A 25,804-nucleotide genomic window follows, 5' to 3' on the forward strand; every position below is an offset into this window, starting at 1 on the left:
CCCTGAACACGATTCAAACACGACACCCACTCTTCACTGCTGAGACACACCCTGCCCTGAACACGATTCAAACACGACACCCACTCTACACTGCTGAGACACACCCTGCCCTGAACACGATTCAAACACGACACCCACTCTACACTGCTGAGACACACACTTCAGCCCTGAACACAATTCAAACACGACACCCACTCTTCACTGCTGAGACACACACTGCCCTGAACACGATTCAAACACGACACCCACTCTTCACTGCTGAGACACACACTTCAGCCCTGAACACGATTCAAACACAACACCCACTCTACACTGCTGAGACACACCCTGCCCTGAACACGATTCAAACACGACACCCACTCTTCACTGCTGAGACACCACACTGCCCTGAACACGATTCAAACACGACACCCACTCTTCACTGCTGAGACACACACTTCAGCCCTGAACACGGTTCAAACACGACACCCACTCTTCACTGCTGAGACACACCCTGCCCTGAACACGATTCAAACACGACACCCACTCTACACTGCTGAGACACACCCTGCCCTGAACACGATTCAAACACGACACCCACTCTACACTGCTGAGACACACACTTCAGCCCTGAACACAATTCAAACACGACACCCACTCTTCACTGCTGAGACACACACCGCCCTGAACACGATTCAAACACGACACCCACTCTTCACTGCTGAGACACACACTTCAGCCCTGAACACGATTCAAACACAACACCCACTCTACACTGCTGAGACACACCCTGCCCTGAACACGATTCAAACACGACACCCACTCTTCACTGCTGAGACACCACACTGCCCTGAACACGATTCATACACGACACCCACTCTTCACTGCTGAGACACCACACTGCCCTGAACACGATTCAAACACGACACCCACTCTACACTGCTGAGACACACACTTCAGCCCTGAACACGATTCAAACACGACACCCACTCTTCACTGCTGAGACACACACTGCCCTGAACACGATTCAAACACGACACCCACTCTTCACTGCTGAGACACCACACTGCCCTGAACACGATTCATACACGACACCCACTCTACACTGCTGAGACACCACACTGCCCTGAACACGATTCAAACACGACACCCACTCTACACTGCTGAGACACACGATTCAAACACGACACCCACTCTTCACTGCTGAGACACCACACTGCCCTGAACACGATTCATACACGACACCCACTCTTCACTGCTGAGACACACACTGCCCTGAACACTCCCCAAGCTGTCTATGTGGTTGTTCTTCACATTGGCCCGGAGACTGGGGTGCTTGTTTCTGAAGCACTGTAACTGTTTCATGGTGAAGCCCTTAAGAAGGGCAGCACTCCTTTCCCGTGCCCTATTCACCATCACAGACTGGACTCCTGTGGTTTTGTTTTCTTTTTAAAAACCATTTCCCAAGTATCCTGTTTTCAACAGCTTTAGCTGGTTGCTTGCTCCTTGCTCATTCTGCCTATTTACAAGGATTTCAGAAATATTTCTTGGGGATATTTAAACCTTTTTGACTTTTAGTTTTCTTTTTTTTTAAAAAAAAAGTTGGATGTACTGTACTCCCTAGGCTTTCGTAATATAATAATATATTAACACAGGACAGTGTTTATTATACTATGTTAACACAGGACAGAGTTTAGTATAATATATTAACACAGGACAGTGTTTATTATACTATGTTAACACAGGACAGAGTTAAGTATAATATGTTATCACAGTTTTGTGTTGCCATGGGCAGGCAGGATTGGTCTGATCCCATGTAAAAGACAGCAAGGCTTAATTTGTTGTGTAAAATCTGTGACTATTCCTGAGTAATCGCTGCTTCTTAATTCCTTCAGAGGGTAGAAGTCTACAGCGAGGTCTGTCCTTCAGAATGGCCCTACCCCTGGGTTAATATCAGTACATGTATTAGCCTTGACATGCATGATCAGGTTGTTATAACACATGTTCAGGTTCCTGCACTTTGTATAGGATACAATAACACTAGTTTCTCATTCAGTAGACTAACAGGGGTATGTACCATCACAGTTGACTTTTTCTTTGTGTGTTCAGCTGGTCCAGCTGTGCGTACTTAGAGCAAATATCCCAAATTCAATACTGCACTGGCCAAGTCAAATCCAAACCCGATTTCACTTCTTGAAACGTGACTTACTACTGCTAGAACTTGAATGCAACATTTAACCAACCTGAAGTCAGGTGTACCTTTCACAGACAGGTCTGTCTGTTAGTGAAGCTGTTGTACCATTTCAGAGTAAACTCTAGGAAGAATTGCATCCTTGCTTCAGATCTTTGCTCGTGTTCTCGTGTCAGTAGAATTGCAGCCTTGCTTCAGATCTCTGCTCGTGTTCGTGTCAGTGGAATTGCATCCTTGCTTCAGATCTCTGCTCGTGTTCGTGTCAGTGGAATTGCATTCTTGCTTCAGATCTCTGCTCGTGTTCTTGTGTCAGTAGAATTGCATCCTTGCTTCAGATCTCTGCTCGTGTTCTTATGTGTCACTTGTTTGTTTTTCAGGACTGTGTGTTTGACCCCACGCAGTATAAGGCAGTAATCGAATGTGAGAAGCCCAACAATGACCTGAACAGGTTCCGGGGTTACATGTAAGTATTGCTTGGAATGCAATTAACTCTTGCTTTGCTTGTGTTGCATCCAGTGGTCACTTAATGACTCTACGTTTTCAGTCTCAGCCCCAAATCATGTGTTCTACTAATGGAGCTAAAGTACCCTCCCAACGCCCGCTCCACAGATACTGCTTAACTGGGAATCCCGCTCTGGCAATGAGGAATTCTGTAATGAGTCTGATTTATTACACAAGCGCTAGGCTTGGAGTCAAATCCCTTGTTTAAATGATTGACATTTATATTGGGGTTTGATGGGAGCCAGGTGTCTACTGCCTCCTCTCAGCCTTTGGTTGCCAGGATACTGCGGAGTGTGGCCCGGGCATGTGCAGAGTAGTTTGTTGCTGACGTGTTTTATTACATTAAGGGCACAGGCACCAGGGCTAATCAGGTCACTTTGTGTCTTAAAGTGCCTCAGTCGATGGCTGTGCAGCCTGTTAGCTGTGGAAAGCACTTACCTGACACTGGTACATCCTCATCACCTAATGCCCAAGTGCTTCAGTCTACCAACCAGCCCAAATATGTAACCATGCTGACCAGGTTAAAAAAAACAAAAACCATGATGACAAAAAAGACTTTCTAGAACGATAAACTGTGAAGAGATGTGCATTGCTGCTGTTCTATAATATGCTGATATCAACCTTCCTTTGCACTGTTGGAATGGTGAATATTAGACGTGGATTGAAACTGTATTGTGGAAAGCGGTTCTGCTGTCCCTGATTTGTAATGTTGTTTGTTTGTAGGATACAGCGAAGTGGAAGGAGAGACGGGCTTCACAAGGAGAACCTGTTACTGCGAGGATGCACGATAAGAAACACGGAGGAGGCCGTAGGAATCGTCATTTACGCAGGTGTGTAGAGCCACTGCAGTGCGGCCATACCCTTTAACATGAGAGTCTCAACACCCTCGTGCCCACGCATTGTAAAAGAAGAAAGCTACTTTATGGAAGTAGATTCCGTTTCTTATACAAAACACTGTTTTCATATAATGTACTGCTTCTGAACAATTCTGTCTTGAGGCAGGATTTTAATAATAATAATAATAATAATAATAATAATAATAATAATAATAATAATAATAATAATAATAATATACAGGGGTGGCTGAGCAGAGCATCACACGAGATCCAGGAATGGGCATTACAGGGTTAAAGAGTTGTGTTTTTGAGTTTTTCATATTTCATCACAGATAGCGGATGATAATGATTTGTATTGATTGAAATTCAGCTGTACAGAAGTAACCCTCACATGGAAGGTCCTGCAATGCATGTATTTCCAATTCATTTACTCCTGTTGCTTCTACTCTGTTAGAGTGAAAAAACAGTGGATTTCTTTCTTGGCGTCTTCATATTTAAAATTGGTCTTTTTTTTGGTTTCATTTTCTGTTGCCATTCAGGAATTGTTTAATTTGTACTTTTGAAACAGAACTGTAAGTTTGTTTTGGCCTGGTATGATCATTGTTCAAAAGCTTTTCTTTCAAAGGTATTCAGTGGGACGGATTGTTTATCTGTGTTCTCCAGGTCATGAAACCAAAGCCATGTTGAATAACAACGGACCTCGTTACAAACGCAGCAAGCTGGAGAGACAGATGAATGTACATGTGTTTTGGTGTGTCATCATACTTGTGGTCATGTGCCTCTTTGCTGCCATTGGTAAGTTACAAGCAATTTGAGTCCAGGTTTATGTGCAGGTGTGTCTGATTGATTATTCTAAGAACTCATCTGTTCTTCCTGTTCAAACTGTGCACAATTATAAGAGGAACCCTACACATGACATATTCAGTGCTTTGAAGAGGGACCCTACACATGACACATTCAGTGATTAGAAGAGGGACCCTGTACATGACATATTCAGTGTTTAGAAGAGGGACCCTACACATGATATACTCAGTGTTTAGAAGAGGAGGGACCCTACACATGACACATTCAGTGCTTTGAAGAGGGACCCTACACATGACACATTCAGTGATTAGAAGGGGGACCCTACACATGACACATTCAAAGCAGTGTTACTTTGTTACCTTTGGGACTGTGCTGTGTGTTCTGTGCACAGGATGACCTCTGCCCAGGTTAAGATCACTGGCATTGTGACACATCCTTAATGGTGAGCAGGCAGATACACACTGTACTGGGCTTTACATACAAACTTATTCATTGTCATTTGTAAGAGATCTTTTTAATATAGAAATTAATTGATGATGCTTTTTTTGGTCTGTTTTTGAAATGTTCAGGGCACGGACTGTGGGTGTGGCAGTATGGAGAGCACCGCCCACTTTTTGATGTTCCGAGTCCAGAAGGACCTGCCTTATCACCAGCGTTATCTGCAGTATACCTCTTCTTAACCATGATCATCATCTTTCAGGTGAAATAGCTTTATATTCTTCTTCTTCTTCTTCTTCTTCTTCTTCTTCTTCTTCTTCTTCTTCTTCTTCTTCTTCTTCTTCTTCTTCTTCTTCTTCTTCTTCTTCTTCTTCTTCTTCTTCTTCTTCTTCTTCTTCTTCTTCTTCTTCTTCTTCTTCTTCTTCTTCTTCTTCTTCTTCTTCTTCTTCTTCTTCTTCTTCTTCTTCTTCTTCTTCTTCTTCTTCTTCTTCTTCTTCTTCTTCTTCTTCTTCTTTTTTTATTTTTTATTCCAAATTGTTGTTCTTCTTTCCAGGTATTGATTCCCATCTCTCTCTACGTCTCTATTGAAATTGTAAAAATCTGCCAGGTGTACTTTATTCATCAAGACTTGGATCTGTACGACGAGGAGACAGACTCCCACCTGCAGTGCCGGGCACTGAACATCACTGAGGACCTGGGACAGATGCAGTACATCTTCTCTGACAAGACCGGCACCCTCACAGAGAACAAGATGGTCTTCCGAAGGTGCACCGTGATGGGAGAGGAGTACTCCCACGATGCAAATGGTGAGTCTGGATTTCACACTGGGGGAGGGATGTACAATGGAGGCAGAGTCCCGCTTCTGACCCGGACCCGCAACCCTCTGCAGCAGCGTCTTCTTACCCGCGACCCGACCCGCTTTAATAAGACCTGCAACCCGAACCCGCAACCTGCAAGTGTTTGTCCTTTACCTACTGCCTGTGCCGACTGACTCTCTCACGCTCTCACATTCACACACAGATACCTACCGTTCTCCATGGATTGAGTTTATACAATAGGCTATACAGCGTGGTAGCTTTCTCTAGTGGTCTGGATCTATTTTAACATTGTAACATATTAATCATCTCTACTTACTTTCCTATAAAATACCTGTCTATTCCTTTCGTGCCACCAGTTGAAAGGGAGCTACACCTGTGCTTTCGCAGAGATGATGTACCAGTTTTGTGGCTGTCGCACACAAAAACATAATGACAGGTTTTACAAGCAACGAATCCAGTCACATGTTTATTATTTTCATTCGCTATGATTCCAAAAGAATTCCACACTTCTGATTTACCTCGCGCACTATTATCCACCACATGATATAAACCCTGCGCTATCTTTTGTTTCTCCTCGTCCACAGACGTTTTTAATATCACCAAGCAGATGTGATAAAAGGATCTTGCCACGTATCAAACAAGCGAGAACAGCTTAGTCAGCTGACTCCTCCCTAATCGCTTCCTGCTTTAGACAGTGCAGGAATACTTCTAATACGTTATTTGGGAAAGGTTACAGACGAGTATGCTGAAAGGACAGAAAAACATTTTTGGTGATTCAAATTCAGACCTGAAAATTACATTTTTTTGACCCGAACCGCAAACCGCGAAAAAGTTCACATTCCGACCCAAACCGACCTGCAGGCACCCAACCCCAGAACGGGTGCAACCGTACCGAGACCACCTCCTTCGTGTGGTCTCCATCCCTGGGCTGGTTGCCAAGTGTTAGTTTTTCATGTTTCCGCAGTGATCCCCTTCATATTATCTTTTTTTTTTTAAACATGTGCTTGTCAGACATGATGGCTGCAGATTCTGTTTAGACAGTTTTCAGCAGGTTCTGCATCCTGAATTGTGAAGACGATGGACACATGGAGCTTCCGTCTGTGGAAGAGAGTGACTGTAGAATACTAGCAGGGGCGGCACTGCTAGCTTAATAAACCAGGAGTAAATGGAAAAAGCTTTAGGACAGGCAGATTTTACCATTAAAACATACATCGAGAATAAAACCACCACCAGCAAATGCAATAACGATGCAATGGAAATGGAAATTGGAATGGTATGTGTTTGTCGAGCGCGCACAGACAGATCTGTTGCATTATATCGGTGTGCCGCTGCAGCCACCGGCACATCTGTTCTACTGCCGTGGTTCTCCAAATTAATCTCTGAAGGAGCGCTGCCAAGACGAGACCAATGCAGAGCTACTGCAAGCCAGTTCAAAATCACCAGAAACAATCCTGTGAGCTTCCTCTCATTGTCTCCTCAGCGAGAAGGTTAGCCACGTACCAAGAGGCTGACTCTGAAGAGGAGGAGTGCACCTCCAAAGCGGGGACCCTGCCCAGACGGGACAGCGTGACAAGCCATCAGAGTGTCAAGGTTATGCACCGCTCACAGAGCACCAAGTCCCACCGGAGGACAGGCAGCAGGGCTGAGGCAAAGAGGGCCAGCATCCTCTCCAAGCACACTGCGTTCAGCAGCCCAATGGTGAGTGCTGGCACTGGCGGGGTGGGGGAATAATACAGTACAGTAGGGCTCACTTACTCACCTAGTTTTACACATGGTGAGCTTGTAAGATTGCTGCCCTTTTAAAAGCCTTGTGCATGTTTTGTGTCTTGGTTTAACTAGGAGAAGGACATCACCCCTGACCCGAAACTCTTTGACAAGGTTAATGAATGTGCCAGCCAGTTATACTTGATGAGAAGCCAGGGGCAGCCTATGAACCACCTGGCCTCGGAACTGTCCGACGTTATCGATTTCTTCATCGCCTTAACAATTTGCAATACAGTCGTGGTCTCTTCACCCAATCAGCCAAGACACAAGGTTAGTTCATCCCATGGTTGCTTTATTCTGACGCTGTTTCCATGTTCCAAAACAACGCTGAACTTGAGCTGGAAAAAAAACCTTTCCAGAAGAATGTTCCCTTTGGAGCAAAGCCATTAATATAGAACACAGTTCACCTTTGTCAAGCCAGAGCTTGAAAGCAGCGAAGCATGGGAACCAGGGCTTCCAGCTGGGGTGCACATCCTCCTGATGATGTCTCCTGCCTCCTTGTGTTTACGTGGTGGGTGGTGCCTGTGTCTGTGTAGTTGAGATATCATCCTGCAGGGCTTAGTCAGTTTGTCTGCATTGTCAGGCAGCGGCTCTGGGGAGAGTCACAGCTGCGTGGACCCCACCTCTTCCCAGCAGCTTGGATTACTTGGCATCTTCACAGTCAGTATTCATGTTTGTCCGACCCCTCCCGTCACGGGCTCTCCTGACAGATAGAGGGAGGCTTTTATGAAACGTCCGCTAGATTGCGATGCTGAACCAGAAAAAACGAAATTTTGTAGAACACCATTATACCAGAAATAATCACCAAATGCCCATTGTATAAAAAATTACATTTCTGAAAAACATTGAATTTACAATAACATCGCATGCAATTTAAGTTACAGTACCAAAAAAACATTCACGTACAGTTGTGTACTGTACTGTATTTAAATGGCATTTCAAGCATCCAAACAAACCTACAGTAATAAGTTATAAACACAAACAAGTTGGAGAGTGTGTGTGAAGACTGCATGCAGTATTGTCTAATAGAATCAGTGTGTTCCAGCACTGACCGACCACTCACTGGGACTGATGGATAAACGGGTGCAGACTGGACTGACGGCACCAACATATCTCTGCTTGGAGTTGTAGTCCACACCGAGCGCACCTGCTTCTAGTCTCTGAAGCCATTATTAATGCATGCTGCTTCCGTTTTGCATTAGTGTTATTGATTTGTTTCTTTATTTTTCCCAAAGGTCCGTGTCAGGTTGGAGCTGAAGTCTCCGGTGAAGACCATCGAAGACTTTATCCGCCGCTTCACTCCCAGCCGCTTGACTGGGTCCAACAGCAGCAGCTCCTCCAGTCTGGTAACCAACAGATCGACGCACAAGACGTGCTCCAGCCTCCTCTCTTCTCCCTCCGCAGAGAGCACTCTGATGGGACTGGAGGAGGAGCTGGGCCCCGCGCCCCGGAGAGAGGCCGGTCCGGCCAGCCCGCCGGGGGGAGACGGGGAGCTGCGCTACGAGGCAGAGTCCCCGGACGAAGCGGCTCTTGTCTACGCAGCCAGAGCCTACAACTGCGCGCTGGTGGGGAGGCTGCCTGAGCAGGTGACTGTGGAGCTGCCACACCTGGGCAAGCTGACCTTTGAACTCCTGCACACCCTGGGCTTCGACGCGACCAGGAAGAGGATGTCGGTGGTGGTGAGGCACCCGCTGACAGGCGAGATCGTCGTTTACACCAAAGGAGCCGATTCCGCCATCATGGATCTCACCAGGCACGGCTCCACAGGTAGGCTGAGATGCTCCGCTGTGCTCAGCGATGGACTAACGTTGAGCATCAGCGACAATCTTAGAATTGAGACATCATTAAAAAAATATATATATATATATATATATATATATATATATATATATATATATAATGTATATGAACATAATTTAGATTAACCATGCAATCGAAGACACTTCAAAATGATATTGCAAAAAGTTTACCGGAAACCTTAATAGTAATACAGTATTTCTAAGTATATGGAAAACTACAAAGCAGTATGTAATTCAATATGTTAACGTAACATTATTCAGCAAACTGTGTACTTGTGAAGTGGACTCGGGTGTAATCAGATCATAATGTCTTTATTTAAGAAGGTCTGTGGTGACCATCTGCTGACCGAAGGATTTATCCAGGGGGTAGGAACTGCCAACTTTAATACAGTATTAAACATGATCTTATCTGGAAGTGATTTACCTCTATAACACAAAGAGAATCTTAGTGTGTGTGTGCCGGCCGTCCGTCCGTCCACACACTGCCCTTGCACACATTGACGTTTGTTTTTTTCATTAATGAGCGTCCATTAGGGCCGAATGAAGCACCACAGACATTTCCACACCTACTTCAATTACTCAAGCTTTGCACTGTCATCATACTTGTCTGTTGTAAGATTCGGTGGATCTGGATTATGTGGAGTTCTTCTTATTGCTGCAGGCCCTGCTGTGATGGGTGTTGACAGCATTAGTTTACGGGTTGGCTGCTTGATGTGGAGCGGTCTGTCCCAGACCTCTATACAGCTCTGCAGTGTTGCTGTGTGTCCCAGACCTCTATACAGCTCTGCAGTGTTGCTGTGTGTCCCAGACCTCTATACAGCTCTGCAGTGCTGTGTGTCCCAGACCTCTATACAGCTCTGCAGTGTTGCTGTGTGTCCCAGACCTCTATACAGCTCTGCAGTGTTGCTGTGTGTCCCAGACCTCTATACAGCTCTGCAGTGCTGTGTGTCCCAGACCTCTATACAGCTCTGCAGTGTTGCTGTGTGTTCCAGACCTCTATACAGCTCTGCAGTGTTGCTGTGTGTCCCAGACCTCTATACAGCTCTGCAGTGTTGCTGTGTGTCCCAGACCTCTATACAGCTCTGCAGTGTTGCTGTGTGTCCCAGACCTCTATACAGCTCTGCAGTGCTGTTTGTCCCAGACCTCTATACAGCTCTGCAGTGCTGTTTGTCCCAGACCTCTATACAGCTCTGCAGTGCTGTTTGTCCCAGAGCTCTATACAGCTCTGCAGTGTTGCTGTGTGTCCCAGACCTCTATACAGCTCTGCAGTGTTGCTGTGTGTCTCAGACCTCTATACAGCTCTGCAGTGTTGCTGTTTGTCCCAGACCTCTATACAGCTCTGCAGTGCTGTTTGTCCCAGAGCTCTATACAGCTCTGCAGTGTTGCTGTGTGTCCCAGACCTCTATACAGCTCTGCAGTGTTGCTGTGTGTCCCAGACCTCTATACAGCTCTGCAGTGCTGTTTGTCCCAGACCTCTATACAGCTCTGCAGTGCTGTTTGTCCCAGACCTCTATACAGCTCTGCAGTGCTGTTTGTCCCAGAGCTCTATACAGCTCTGCAGTGTTGCTGTGTGTCCCAGACCTCTATACAGCTCTGCAGTGTTGCTGTGTGTCTCAGACCTCTATACAGCTCTGCAGTGTTGCTGTTTGTCCCAGACCTCTATACAGCTCTGCAGTGTTGCTGTGTGTCTCAGACCTCTATACAGCTCTGCAGTGTTGCTGTGTCCCAGACCTCTATACAGCTCTGCAGTGTTGCTGTGTGTCCCAGACCTCTATACAGCTCTGCAGTGTTGCTGTGTGTCCCAGACCTCTATACAGCTCTGCAGTGCTGTGTGTCCCAGACCTCTATACAGCTCTGCAGTGTTGCTGTCCTGGGTGTAACCTTGGTTGGTAGTGTAGGAAAAAAATAACCATCTGAGCAGGGATTTCCTGTTCTTTTTAAATGACCTCATTCATGTGGCAGTGGTTTAAATGTTCCAGTCATTTCTCTAAACGAAGAGTGAAAAGATTCCACTGTATTTTATTATATTTATATATATATATATATATATATATATATATATATATATATATATATATATATATATATAAAATGTACTGGAACTTTATTGTACACATTTCCTGCTTGATGCCAGAACTGGGGATGCATTTTAACACTCTCCTTGAAGGTAACTGCAGTTTTTGTCCTCCAGCCCCTTTATATCTTGGTTATACCTGCAGGTGGAGCTGGTATTGCAAAGTGTTTCATAGTAAGCAGTCTCTCTTTTCTTATTCTTAGCTTGGTTGACATTTGTTACACTTAAAAGACACAGTCAGATCTTCAGATAGTTGTACACTTTCTGTATCAACCACTGTAGCCACTGGGCGATTTTTGATAACATGCCTTGTTTTCTGTAGGTTTTATTCCCCACAAACAGACCTTATATAGATAAATAGATTGATAGTAATCCCACACAATGTGTACCCTGGATAGTATATCCACTATAGGCACTGGGGGGGGATTTGGGGTAAAAGGCCTAATCTTTGCTTCATTTTTATTCATTTTTTCATTCCCACAAACAGCCCACATATCTTAAATCTCAAATATATTTTAAGTAGCTCCACTCTCATTTAATGGGAAAGGGTGTTTCTGGAGGGAATGAGTACATCTTTGTATTTGCTGTTATGTAAACAGACTTGAGCCTGCAAGCAGGAAGCTGAAGAGACAGGACACCTTGGCAAGGGGAGGCAAGGTCATTTACATCAGCATGCAGGGCAAGTAATACACACACATTAACTAACAGGAAAGAGGCAGGACTGAATGCAGGGCAAGTAATACACACACATTAACTAACAGGAAAGCGGGACAGAAGGTCTCCAGTGGTGTGTATTGAGCAGGGAGGCTGTGTAAGGTCTCCAGTGGTGTGCATTGAGCAGGGAGGCTGTGTAAGGTCTCCAGTGGTGTGTATTGAGCAGGGAGGCTGTGTAAGGTCTCCAGTGGTGTGCATTGAGCAGGGAGGCTGTGTAAGGTCTCCAGTGGTGTGTATTGAGCAGGGAGGCTGTGTAAGGTCTCCAGTGGTGTGTATTGAGCAGGGAGGTTGTGTAAGGTCTCCAGTGGTGTGCATTGAGCAGGGAGGCTGTGTAAGGTCTCCAGTGGTGTGTATTGAGCAGGGAGGCTGTGTAAGGTCTCCAGTGGTGTGCATTGAGCAGGGAGGCTGTGTAAGGTCTCCAGTGGTGTGCATTGAGCAGGGAGGCTGTGTAAGGTCTCCAGTGGTGTGCATTGAGCAGGGAGGCTGTGTAAGGTCTCCAGTGGTGTGCATTGAGCAGGGAGGCTGTGTAAGGTCTCCAGTGGTGTGTATTGAGCAGGGACGCTGTGTAAGGTCTCCAGTGGTGTGTATTGAGCAGGGAGGCTGTGTAAGGTCTCCAGTGGTGTGCATTGAGCAGGGAGGCTGTGTAAGGTCTCCAGTGGTGTGCATTGAGCAGGGAGGCTGTGTAAGGTCTCCAGTGGTGTGTATTGAGCAGGGAGGCTGTGTAAGGTCTCCAGTGGTGTGTATTGAGCAGGGACGCTGTGTAAGGTCTCCAGTGGTGTGTATTGTGGTATTGGGTCTTCATGCATTTCTGAAATACATACAGTGTGGGGGGGGGGGGCTATTGGGTCTTAATGTATTTCTGAGAATGATATTCATTTATTTTTTATTTCTGAGAATTAAATTTATTTATTACTTACTGTATTGGGGTACTGTATGCTTGTAGGAGTGTTTTTTTCCATTTATAATCAAATTTCACATGATAGAAGTTAATTTTAAACAGCTGAATCACTGTATGTTAACAGTGTTTTTATCAGATTAGCTGAGTCATACAGTCACACTTTCTATTAAACAATTCAACCACAACATCAGTATTCTGCGAACAAAACACGAGAGAGAACTGCTTTTTAACAGCGCTAGCTTCTGAAGGTCTGATGAATACAGCTGTCTTGTTTAGTTTTACAGTGCAATGAACTACTTACAAATTGTGGGATCATCATTAAACAAATGTGGTTTTAAATGAGTACACATTCTCTGGAATGCCACTTATGGTTTGTATGAGACTAATATGCTTGGTTCTTTTCTTCTAGATGAGAATAGAGGCAAACACCAAAGAAAGATCCTGAATAAAACCCAGAATTACCTAAACCTCTATGCTGCTGACGGCCTTCGGACTCTATGTATTGCCAAAAGGGTAAGACTTCGACGTGCAGCTCATAAACAGCTTGAGAGACTGTCTTTATATTCAGAGCTCTGAAAATCGTAGAACAGCACAGCTCATAAACAGCTTGAGAGACCGTCTTTATATTCAGAGCTCTGAAAATCGTAGAACAGCACAGCTCATAAACAGCTTGAGAGACCGTCTTTATATTCAGAGCTCTGAAAATCGTAGAACAGCACAGCTCATAAACAGCTTGAGAGACCGTCTTTATATTCAGAGCTCTGAAACTCCTAGAACAGCACAGCTCATAAACAGCTTGAGAGACCGTCTTTATATTCAGAGCTCTGAAACTCCTAGAACAGCACCCATCACTGTGATCCTGTTACCAAATGATTGTCATTTGTAGAGCTTGTGATTGAGAATGAGACGTCGTTGTATTGTCTCGTAAACAGTGGCATGCTGTGCTTCTCAGTCACATTGAGATATGGCTACGTTTGGTTTATTTCATGATTTACAAACTGCTTACCCCATGAAAACCGTTTACAATCATGAGGAATAGGCTACTCAACATTGCATCCCAGTAATGTAGAAAAAGATTGTGCTTTGCATTCACGCTCTCTTGTAGCCACAAAGGAAATTTGTTTTCAAACGCTTTGAGTTAAATCTGAAGACTTTCCTTGACATGTTTCCTGTAATGATTGTTCTTATTACAGTGTAGGCACTGGAACGCATTGCCAATCGAGTGAAAGTCTCCCATGTGATGTCAAATAAGAATGTGTTATCCCTTCAGCAGTATGATCATGCAAAGGAGTTATTTTAGAGACAAGAAATGCCTTTTCATCAAACCCTTTTGATAAAGTCTCATTTCATCAGGACGCTGTATTGCTTTTTCAGAAATGTCCCACAGTTATGCTCAGTGTCCTGAGAATGTTAGGACTATAGTGGAGACATCTGGATGTTTTGAGGCTTCTGAATGCTATATCTTGGAAACTCTGTACTGACTTTTGTAAAGTGGGGTTCTCATCCTTTGCTGGAGGGGTGGGGGTGTTTGTTTGTTAGTTCTTGCATTTCAATATACAATAAAGCAACTTAAAGCACTGAAAAATAATAACTGTGTCTTATCCTTCAGGTATTAAGTAAAGAAGAATATGCATGTTGGTTAAAAAGTCATCTGGAAGCAGAATCTGCTATTCAGAGTCGAGAGCAGTTGCTTTTTGAGTCGGCTCTGCGATTGGAAAAGAATCTGCATCTTTTAGGTGAGCACTCTGAACACAACACTGATGTAAAAGAATCTGCATGTTTTAGGTGAGCACTCTGAACACAGCGCTGATGTAAAAGAATCTGCGTTGCTGTGACTGTTTTTCAGATGTAGCATTGCTGGGACTGCGTGTTTCAGATGTAGCATTGCTGGGACTGCGTGTTTCAGATGTAGCATTGCTGGGACTGCGTGTTTCAGATGTAGCATTGCTGGGACTGCGTGTTTCAGATGTAGCATTGCTGGGACTGTGTCTGTTTCGGATGTAGCATTGCTGGGACTGTGTCTGTTTCGGATGTAGCATTGCTGGGACTGCGTGTTTCAGATGTAGCATTGCTGGGACTGCGTGTTTCGGATGTAGCATTGCTGTTGTTAATGTGTCGTCACGGCAGGTGCCACTGGTATTGAAGACCGCCTGCAGGACGGCGTTCCTGAAGCCATTGCTGCTCTCCGCAAGGCTGGATTACAGGTCTGGGTTCTCACGGGGGACAAACAAGAAACCGCAATCAACATTGCCTACTCCTGCAAACTACTGGACCACGAGGAAGAGATCATCACTCTGAACGCTGAAACACCGGTGAGTGAGAAGCTGACCGCATTTACAGATAGCTCTGGAGAAATGGAAGCAGCCAGGCTTGCAGTAGTGGCAGTGCAGTATGATACTGCAGGTCATTGTATTCACTGTAAATCTCCCAGCATTGTGGAAGAATGTGGGGTAGCAGCTAGACATGTTCAGCCCCTTCTGAGTTTCTCATGGTAACAGCACAGCAGTGTAATAAATTGTAGTGAAAGCATGGTAAAGAGCAGCGAGTTATGGTAAACTGTGGTAAATGCGTAGTATAACCATGGGGGAAAACATGGTAAAGCTGCAACAATACCGTGCAAAAATACAGCTGTAAACTTTTATAAGGAGTGCCACAGGAGTGTAACGCAGCTGCACCACAGAGAACACCATTCAGCCACTGCTGTGGTCTGTCTGTTGAAGTGCTGTTCATGATGGAGGTTTGACCCCCAATGTGGGATATTGGAGACAGCTAGGAGATGTGGGGCTGGATGCACTGTAGGAGTCGTGTGGGATATTGGAGATGTGGGGCTGGATGCACTGTAGGAGTCGTGTGGGATATTGGAGGTGTAGAGCTGGATGCACTGTAGGAATCGTGTGGGATATTGGAGATGTGGGGCTGGATGCACTGTAGGAGTCGTGTGGGATATTGGAGATGTGGGGCTGGATGCACTGTAGGAGTCGTGTGGGATATTGGAGATGTGGGGCTGGATGCACTGTAGGAGTCGTGTGGGATATTGGAGATGTGGGGCTGGATGCACTGTAGGAATCGTGTGGGATATTGGAGATGTGGGGCTGGATGCACTGTAGGAATCGTGTGGGATATTGGAGATCTGGGGCTGGATGCACTGTAGGAATCGTGTGGGATATTGGAGATGTGGGGCTGGATGCACTGTAGGAGTCGTGTGGGATATTGGAGAGGTGGGGCTGGATGCACTGTAGGAGTCGTGTGGGATATTGGAGAGGTGGGGCTGGATGCACTGTAGGAGTCATGTGGGATATTGGAGAGGTGGGGCTGGATGCACTGTAGGAGTCGTGTGGGATATTGAAGGTGTAGAGCTGGATGCACTGTAGGAGTCATGTGGGATATTGGAGAGGTGGGGCTGGATGCACTGTAGGAGTCGTGTGGGATATTGAAGGTGTAGAGCTGGATGCACTGTAGGAGTCGTGTGGGATATTGGAGAGGTGGGGCTGGATGCACTGTAGGAGTCGTGTGGGATATTGGAGATGTGGGGCTGGATGCACTGTAGGAGTCGTGTGGGATATTGGAGATGTGGGGCTGGATGCACTGTAGGAGTCGTGTGGGATATTGGAGAGGTGGGGCTGGATGCACTGTAGGAGTCGTGTGGGATATTGGAGGTGTAGAGCTGGATGCACTGTAGGAGTCGTGTGGGATATTGGAGAGGTGGGGCTGGATGCACTGTAGGAGTCGTGTGGGATATTGGAGATGTGGGGCTGGATGCACTGTAGGAGTCGTGTGGGATATTGGAGAGGTGGGGCTGGATGCACTGTAGGAGTCGTGTGGGATATTGGAGATGTGGGGCTGGATGCACTGTAGGAGTCGTGTGGGATATTGGAGAGGTGGGGCTGGATGCACTGTAGGAGTCGTGTGGGATATTGGAGAGGTGGGGCTGGATGCACTGTAGGAATCGTGTGGGATATTGGAGATCTGGGGCTGGATGCACTGTGGGAGTCGTGTGGGATATTGGAGGTGTAGAGCTGGATACACTGTAGGAGTCGTGTGGGATATTGGAGATGTGGGGCTGGATGCACTGTAGGAATCGTGTGGGATATTGGAGATGTGGGGCTGGATGCACTGTAGGAATCGTGTGGGATATTGGAGATGTGGGGCTGGATGCACTGTAGGAATCGTGTGGGATATTGGAGAGGTGGGGCTGGATGCACTGTAGGAGTCATGTGGGATATTGGAGAGGTGGGGCTGGATGCACTGTAGGAGTCGTGTGGGATATTGGAGAGGTGGGGCTGGATGCACTGTAGGAGTCGTGTGGGATATTGGAGAGGTGGGGCTGGATGCACTGAATGCACTGTTATTTGTGACACTAATATAGAGTATACATTTTGTTTGGATTCAATTTTTAGATTATGCTTTTATTTAAACTTTCCACATCATTTTAACCCTAGAAGACACAAGATTGGCCTAAGGGCTGTCAGGGTTACTGCCTCAAGTCAAAAGTATGAGTTCAAGACCAAGAATTTGAGTCTCTCACCTACCGTATGATATATCATGGGTTGTGATCCAGGCCGATCTCGGAATAGAAACATGTGAGAATGGATTTCTTTTACAAAGCTCTCCTGGTTAATAGATGCTGATGTGTTGTTGTTGTTTTGTGTTTTTCCAGGAAGCTTGTGCTGTTCTTCTGGATGAGAGTATACACTACATTCAATCCAAGTTTGTCAACAACACACTCAACCCTGCTGCTGAAGACTTTGAGGTTGATTTCACCCCGTTCCAAATCCCTTCCTCCTCCTCGGTTCACCGTCTGGGTCTGGTTATTGATGGCAGAACCTTGGCATACGCTCTGGATAAAAGGCTGGAAGACAAATTCCTTGCTGTGGCCAGAAGCTGCAGATCAGTGCTGTGCTGTCGATCCACCCCTTTACAGAAAAGCATGGTGGTGAAACTGGTTCGGAACAAGCTCAAAGTAATGACCTTGGCAATAGGCAAGTACTGTATACAGAGGTATATAATAATAATACTGCTGATCAATAGGCAAGTACTGTATATAGAGGTATAGAGTAATAATAATACTGGTCAATAGGCAAGTACTATATATAGAATAATAATACTGCTGATCAATAGGCAAGTACTGTATATAGAGGTATAGAGTAATAATAATACTGGTCAATAGGCAAGTACTATATATAGAATAATAATACTGCTGATCAATAGGCAAGTACTGTATATAGAGTAATAATAATGCTAATCATTGTTGATTTCCTCCTGTGTGACACTAGCTGTGCGATTGCTGTAGGTTTGTATCAGTGCAGACTGGACACACAGAGAAGTCGTATATATAAAGGAAATGGTGGCTCTGAATATTCCTTACTCGTCCAGATCACTCTCCTTGTAAGTCAGTCTATAGTGCTTCTGTGTGTGCTGATTGCAGGAGGTGCTTGACATGACTCCCTGTGTGTCCCTGTGCATTGCCTCTTAACTGCAGATAGGGCTCCTGATTTGAACCCTCTTTACATTTAAGATATTTCCACATTAGGATGTGTTTTTAATGAGACTTTTGCTGAAGGATGCTGTGTATGGGAAGCTCTCTGTTCTCTAGAGGTGTATCGGCACACTACACTGAGGTCACGATGCGATCTTGATCTTGATACGGAGCACGGGATCAGCACACTACACTGAGGTCACGATGCAATATTGATCTTGATACGGAGCACACTACACAGAGGACACGATGCGATATTGATCTTGATAAGGAGCACACTACACTGAGGACATGATGCGATATTGATCTTGACACGGAGCACACTACACTGAGGACATGATGCAATATTGATCTTGATACGGAGCACACTACACTGAGGTCACGATGCGATATTGATCTTGATAAGGAGCACGCTACACTGAGGACATGATGCGATATTGATCTTGATACGGAGCACACTACACAGAGGACACGATGCGATATTGATCTTGATACGGAGCACACTATACTGAGGACATGATGCGATATTGATCTTGATAAGGAGCACACTACACTGAGGACATGATGCGATATTGATCTTGACACGGAGCACACTACACTGAGGACATGATGCAATATTGATCTTGATACGGAGCACACTACACAGGTCACGATGCGATATTGATCTTGATAAGGAGCACACTACACTGAGGACATGATGCGATATTGATCTTGATACGGAGCACACTACACAGAGGACACGATGCGATATTGATCTTGATAAGGAGCACACTACACTGAGGACATGATGCGATATTGATCTTGATACGGAGCACACTACACTGAGGTCACGATGCGATATTGATCTTGATAAGGAGCACACTACACTGAGGACATGATGCAATATTGATCTTGATACGGAGCACACTACACTGTGGACATGATGCAATATTGATCTTGATAAGGAGCACACTACACTGAGGTCACGATGCGATATTGATCTTGATACGGAGCACACTACACTGAGGTCACAATGCGATATTGATCTTGATACGGAGCACACTACACTGAGGTCACAATGCGATATTGATCTTGATACGGAGCACACCACACTGAGGTCACGATGCGATATTGATCTTGATACGGAGCACACTACACTGAGGTCACGATGCGATATTGATCTTGATAAGGAGCACACTACACTGAGGACATGATGCGATATTGATCTTGATACGGAGCACACTACACTGAGGTCACGATGCGATATTGATCTTGATACGGAGCACACCACACTGAGGTCACCATGCGATATTGATCTTGATACGGAGCACACTACACTGAGGTCACGATGCGATATTGATCTTGATACGGAGCACACTACACTGAGGACATGATGCAATATTGATCTTGATACGGAGCACACTACACTGAGGACACGATGCGATATTGATCTTGATACGGAGCACACTACACTGAGGACATAATGCGATATTGATCTTGATAAGGAGCACACTACACTGAGGTCACGATGCGATATTGATCTTGATAAGGAGCACACTACACTGAGGTCATGATGCGATATTGATCTTGATACGGAGCACACTACACTGAGGACATGATGAGATATTGATCTTGATACGGAGCACACTACACTGAGGTCACGATGCGATATTGATCTTGATACGGAGCACACTACACTGAGGACACGATGAGATATTGATCTTGATACGGAGCACGGGATCAGTACACTACACTGAGGACATGATGCGATATTGATCTTGATACGGAGCACACTACACTGAGGACACGATGAGATATTGATCTTGACACGGAGCACACTACACTGAGGACATGATGCGATATTGATCTTGATAAGGAGCACACTACACTGAGGTCACGATGCGATATTGATCTTGACACGGAGCACACTACACTGAGGACATGATGCGATATTGATCTTGATACGGAGCACACTACACTGAGGACATGATGCAATATTGATCTTGATACGAAGCACACTACACTGAGGACATGATGCGATATTGATCTTGATAAGGAGCACACTACACTGAGGACATGATGCGATATTGATCTTGATACGGAGCACACTACACTGAGGTCACGATGCGATATTGATCTTGATAAGGAGTACACTACACTGAGGACATGATGCGATATTGATCTTGATACGGAGCACACTACACTGAGGACATGATGCAATATTGATCTTGATACGGAGCACACTACACTGAGGTCACGATGCGATATTGATCTTGATAAGGAGCACACTACACTGAGGACACGATGCGATATTGATCTTGATAAGGAGCACACTACACTGAGGACACGATGCGATATTGATCTTGATAAGGAGCACACTACACTGAGGACATGATGCAATATTGATCTTGATACGGAGCACACTACACTGAGGACATGATGCGATATTGATCTTGATACGGAGCACACTACACTGAGGTCACGATGCAGTATTGATCTTGATAAGGAGCACACTACACTGAGGACATGATGCAATATTGATCTTGATACGGAGCACACTACACTGAGGACATGATGCAATATTGATCTTGATAAGGAGCACACTACACTGAGGACATGATGCAATATTGATCTTGATACGGAGCACACTACACTGAGGACACGATGCGATATTGATCTTGATAAGGAGCACACTACACTGAGGACATGATGCAATATTGATCTTGATACGGAGCACACTACACTGAGGACATGATGCAATATTGATCTTGATAAGGAGCACACTACACTGAGGTCACAATGCGATATTGATCTTGATACGGAGCACGGGATCAGTACACTACACTGAGGACATGATGCGATATTGATCTTGATACGGAGCACACTACACTGAGGACATGATGCGATATTGATCTTGATACGGAGCACACTACACTGAGGACATGATGCAATATTGATCTTGATACGGAGCACACTACACTGAGGACATGATGCAATATTGATCTTGACACGGAGCACACTACACTGTGGTCACGATGCGATATTGATCTTGATACGGAGCACGGGATCAGCACACTACACTGAGGACATGATGCGATATTGATCTTGATACAGAGCACACTACACTGTGGTCACGATGCGATATTGATCTTGATACGGAGCACGGGATCAGCACACCACACTGAGGACACGATGCGATATTGATCTTGATACGGAGCACACTACACTGAGGTCATGATGCGATATTGATCTTGATACGGAGCACACTACACTGAGGTCACGATGCGATATTGATCTTGATACGGAGCACACCACACTGAGGTCACGATGCGATATTGATCTTGATACGGAGCACACTACACTGAGGTCACGATGCGATATTGATCTTGATAAGGAGCACACTACACTGAGGACATGATGCAATATTGATCTTGATACGGAGCACACTACACTGAGGACACGATGCGATATTGATCTTGATACGGAGCACACTACACTGAGGACATAATGCGATATTGATCTTGATAAGGAGCACACTACACTGAGGACATGATGCGATATTGATCTTGATACGGAGCACGGGATCAGCACACTACACTGAGGACATGATGCAATATTGATCTTGATACGGAGCACACTACACTGAGGTCACGATGCGGTATTGATCTTGATACGGAGCACGGGATCAGTACACTACACTGAGTTCACGATGCGATATTGGTCTTGATACGGAGCACGGGATCAGTACACTACACTGAGGACATGATGCAATATTGATCTTGATACGGAGCACACTACACTGAGGTCACGATGCGGTATTGATCTTGATACGGAGCACGGGATCAGTACACTACACTGAGTTCACGATGCGATATTGGTCTTGATACGGAGCACGGGATCAGTACACTACACTGAGGACATGATGCAATATTGATCTTGATACGGAGCACACTGCACTGAGGTCACAATGCAATATTGATCTTGATACGGAGCACACTACACTGAGGTCACGATGCAATATTGATCTTGATAAGGAGCACACTACACTGAGGTCACGATGCGATATTGATCTTGATAAGGAGCACACTACACTGAGGTCATGATGCGATATTGATCTTGATACAGTGCATGGGATGGTCCTGGTTTGCTACTTTGTAAGATGTGTAATAAGATGAGATTATAATTGAAGGATTGCTTTGTTAAAAGGTTAGACATTAACCTGCAATTCACATTTCTTCATGGAGGGCCGTTTGCATGCTTCTGGTCCTGTATCATGATAAACAGCATGCCCTTCAGCACACTAGTTGCATTAGCGTGAAACATATTTAAATAACGCAGTGAAGAAGTGGCTTATGAAAGTGGGGAGGACAGAAGGTGACTTGAACAGGCAGCACAGCAGCAGCAGCACTGTGGGTTTTTGTTTTGTTTTTTGTAAAGTGCTGCTCTGAATTTGCTAGCTTGGCAGTGTTTCGTCACGGCTGTGTTTCCATTAATCATGCCTGTGTTTCTGAAGGGGCTGGTAAACACAGTGTTCCTTGTGTATCTCATTAATCCTAGGTGATGGAGCTAATGATGTCAGCATGATCCAGATCGCTGATGTGGGAGTGGGAATCTCTGGACAGGAAGGCATGCAGGTAAAGCTTTAGCACTTTTTATATGGCTGCAGGCTGCTGCTTGGCAGGGAAGGGCTGTTCAAAATGATGAGGCTATAAGTTGCTCTCAGGGGTACCAGTTGGTCTTAGTAAAAATTATTCTTGCTTGAAATGCAGCATATGTTTCGCCCCGAAGAAGTCTCCTGGAAGGTTAATTATGCTTCTGCCTTAAGCCTGTGATAGAGTAAATGAAGCTGTCTTTACACCATCATGGGAAGAGAAAAAAGGAAAAGGAAAAAAAAATCATTCTGTGGAGTAGAATGTTAGGCATGCTTCAGTATTCCTGAAGGTAATCGTGGAAAGAATTCTGATGAACCCAGAGCAAAGGGAGTGCTGCATTCAAACCATGACGCATCTTTTAATGTCAATGGGATGAAGTCCTGTGTGGCGTGTTTAATGTAACGCTACAATGTAGTCCTCAGGGAGCTCTGTTTGAGCACCTTTGCCCTGCTGCTGTACTGACGAGGGTTTAAATGAGGGCAACACAGGAATGGATTGTAATGGGGATCCTCCTGACATGCAGTGGATCACATGTTTATGAGTGCAGTGGATCAATGATATGGGATCATTCCAATTGCACTTCCTATTCCACAGCTGTGCCGAGGTTCAAGTGCACTCCCAGTTCCATTCTAACTGTTTCAAATAATGAGGGACGGCATTTTATATTGGAATGAAGTGTTACCAGTATATATATAAAATAACAAGCTTGTCTCATCCACACACAACATTAAAAACGGCTTCCCCATTTCATTCCAAACGTTTGAACACAAAGACTTGCATTTCACAGCGTCAGGTTTTAGTTTTGCCCTGATTTGCAGCAGTGTGTTAATGCTTTCCTGGGTTATTTATTAGGATATTAAATCTAACTGTGTCTGCTTCATTCACCTCCATTCACACACGAATACACTGCTGCCCTGCTGTGCGCTGCACTCTGGAGATGGTGTGGGTCATACAAATACACTGCTGTGCGCTGCACTCTGGAGAGGGTGTGGGTCATACTAATACACTGCTGTGCACTGCACTCTGGAGAGGGTGTGGGTCATACTAATACACTGTTGTGCGCTGCACTCTGGAGAGGGTGTGGGTCATACTAATACACTGTTGTGCGCTGCACTCTGGAGAGGGTGTGGGTCATACTAATACACTGTTGTGCGCTGCACTCTGGAGAGGGTGTGGGTCATACTAATACACTGCTGTGCGCTGCACTCTGGAGAGGGTGTGGGTCATACTAATACACTGCTGTGCGCTGCACTCTGGAGAGGGTGTGGGTCATACTAATACACTGCTGTGCGCTGCACTCTGGAGAGGGTGTGGGTCATACTAATACACTGCTGTGCACTGCACTCTGGAGAGGGTGTGGGTCATACTAATACACTGTTGTGCGCTGCACTCTGGAGAGGGTGTGGGTCATACTAATACACTGCTGTGCGCTGCACTCTGGAGAGGGTGTGGGTCATACTAATACACTGCTGTGCGCTGCACTCTGGAGAGGGTGTGGGTCATACTAATACACTGCTGTGCACTGCACTCTGGAGAGGGTGTGGGTCATACTAATACACTGTTGTGCGCTGCACTCTGGAGAGGGTGTGGGTCATACTAATACACTGCTGTGCACTGCACTCTGGAGAGGGTGTGGGTCATACTAATACACTGTTGTGCGCTGCACTCTGGAGAGGGTGTGGGTGATGCACAACAGCTACTGTATGTCTTTCTGAATGACCTTCATGCAAAGTGTCACTACTGGGCTGATCTCTCATATTAAACTCTTCCTCTGTCAGGCTGTCATGGCCAGTGACTTTGCAGTCCCACGGTTCCAGTATTTGGAGAAACTCCTCCTGGTTCATGGACACTGGTGCTACTCTCGACTTGCCAATATGATCCTCTATTTCTTCTACAAAAATGCAGTAAGTTTCTGTCTTTTTATTTAGTTTTTATTTATTCCTGGAATTCTTGACACGCACAGCACAGAACATTCTAATCCAATTGGAACAGGTGTGAAGCGCAGAACATTCTAATCCAATTGGAACAGGTGTGAAGCGCAGAACATTCAAATCCAATTGGAACAGGTGTGAAGTGCAGAACGTTCTAATCCAATTGGAACAGGTGTGAAGTGCAGAACGTTCTAATCCAATTGGAACAGGTGTGAAGTGCAGAACGTTCTAATCCAATTGGAACAGGTGTGAAGTGCAGAACGTTCTAATCCAATTGGAACAGGTGTGAAGTGCAGAACGTTCTAATCCAATTGGAACAGGTGTGAAGTCTAGTCTGATTTACCTGCAGCTTCTTGGAATGTTCTTGATATCTGTCTGTCCGTACTTGAGGTAGAAGAATACGTCCTCACCAGTAAGAGCTACTGTACGTGGCCCTCGAACTAGAACTCTCTGCTGGGGGTCTTCTGCTAATCACTGGGTTCACCAAACATGCTGCATCCAGATCTCATGCCAGACCATTTATACAGCTCCGGTACTCCCAAGCACCAGTGCTCTACTTTTGGAATTCAGTATATAGGAAATGGTACAGGCTGACAGATTTAACATGCAGATTCGTGTGGCACCGCTGTAAGAGCGATAGGAACTGTAACTGTTGTACCTTCAACGATTGCTGCAGACTAAAATGTTAATGCATTATATAGGGGGTGCCCAGTATAGGTGGGCTCTAGTATTGTATGTAGCAGGATAGTATACTGGAGGTGTATGTAACATGACATTCCACAGCAGTCTAATTGTACAGCCTCAGCAATGATGACTTCAGACAGGCTGGTAAGTCACGCAGCTCTACCCTAAGCAGTGCTGATTTCTTTGTGCTTTGTTGTCTATTCCAGATGTTCATGCAGCTCTACCCTAAGCGATGCTTATTTCTTTGTGTTTTGTTCTCTATTCCA

General features: G+C 45.3%; 1 protein-coding gene across 2 annotated transcripts in view; it reads left to right on the top strand.

The window, feature by feature from the left end:
- The window catches only part of LOC117405742 (phospholipid-transporting ATPase VA), a 66,711-nt gene that overhangs the window by 30,930 nt on the left and 9,977 nt on the right, over nucleotides 1-25,804 (top strand). Inside the window, exons 3-16 of one of the 2 annotated variants that reach the window (XM_034923178.2) lie at nucleotides 2,548-2,633; nucleotides 3,395-3,501; nucleotides 4,171-4,302; nucleotides 4,881-5,011; nucleotides 5,357-5,555; nucleotides 7,048-7,265; nucleotides 7,407-7,601; nucleotides 8,567-9,098; nucleotides 13,226-13,329; nucleotides 14,426-14,552; nucleotides 14,944-15,128; nucleotides 17,474-17,795; nucleotides 22,829-22,905; nucleotides 24,702-24,827. In XM_034923178.2, coding sequence (XP_034779069.2) covers nucleotides 2,548-2,633; nucleotides 3,395-3,501; nucleotides 4,171-4,302; nucleotides 4,881-5,011; nucleotides 5,357-5,555; nucleotides 7,048-7,265; nucleotides 7,407-7,601; nucleotides 8,567-9,098; nucleotides 13,226-13,329; nucleotides 14,426-14,552; nucleotides 14,944-15,128; nucleotides 17,474-17,795; nucleotides 22,829-22,905; nucleotides 24,702-24,827 — 2,541 coding nt within the window. Of the gene's footprint in view, nucleotides 1-2,547; nucleotides 2,634-3,394; nucleotides 3,502-4,170; nucleotides 4,303-4,880; nucleotides 5,012-5,302; nucleotides 5,556-7,047; nucleotides 7,266-7,406; nucleotides 7,602-8,566; nucleotides 9,099-13,225; nucleotides 13,330-14,425; nucleotides 14,553-14,943; nucleotides 15,129-17,473; nucleotides 17,796-22,828; nucleotides 22,906-24,701; nucleotides 24,828-25,804 lie in introns of both variants that reach the window. The other variant, XM_034009089.3, reaches the window with a different exon arrangement.

Source organism: Acipenser ruthenus, chromosome 9, assembly GCF_902713425.1.
Source record: "Acipenser ruthenus chromosome 9, fAciRut3.2 maternal haplotype, whole genome shotgun sequence".
Lineage (NCBI taxonomy): Eukaryota > Metazoa > Chordata > Actinopteri > Acipenseriformes > Acipenseridae > Acipenser > Acipenser ruthenus.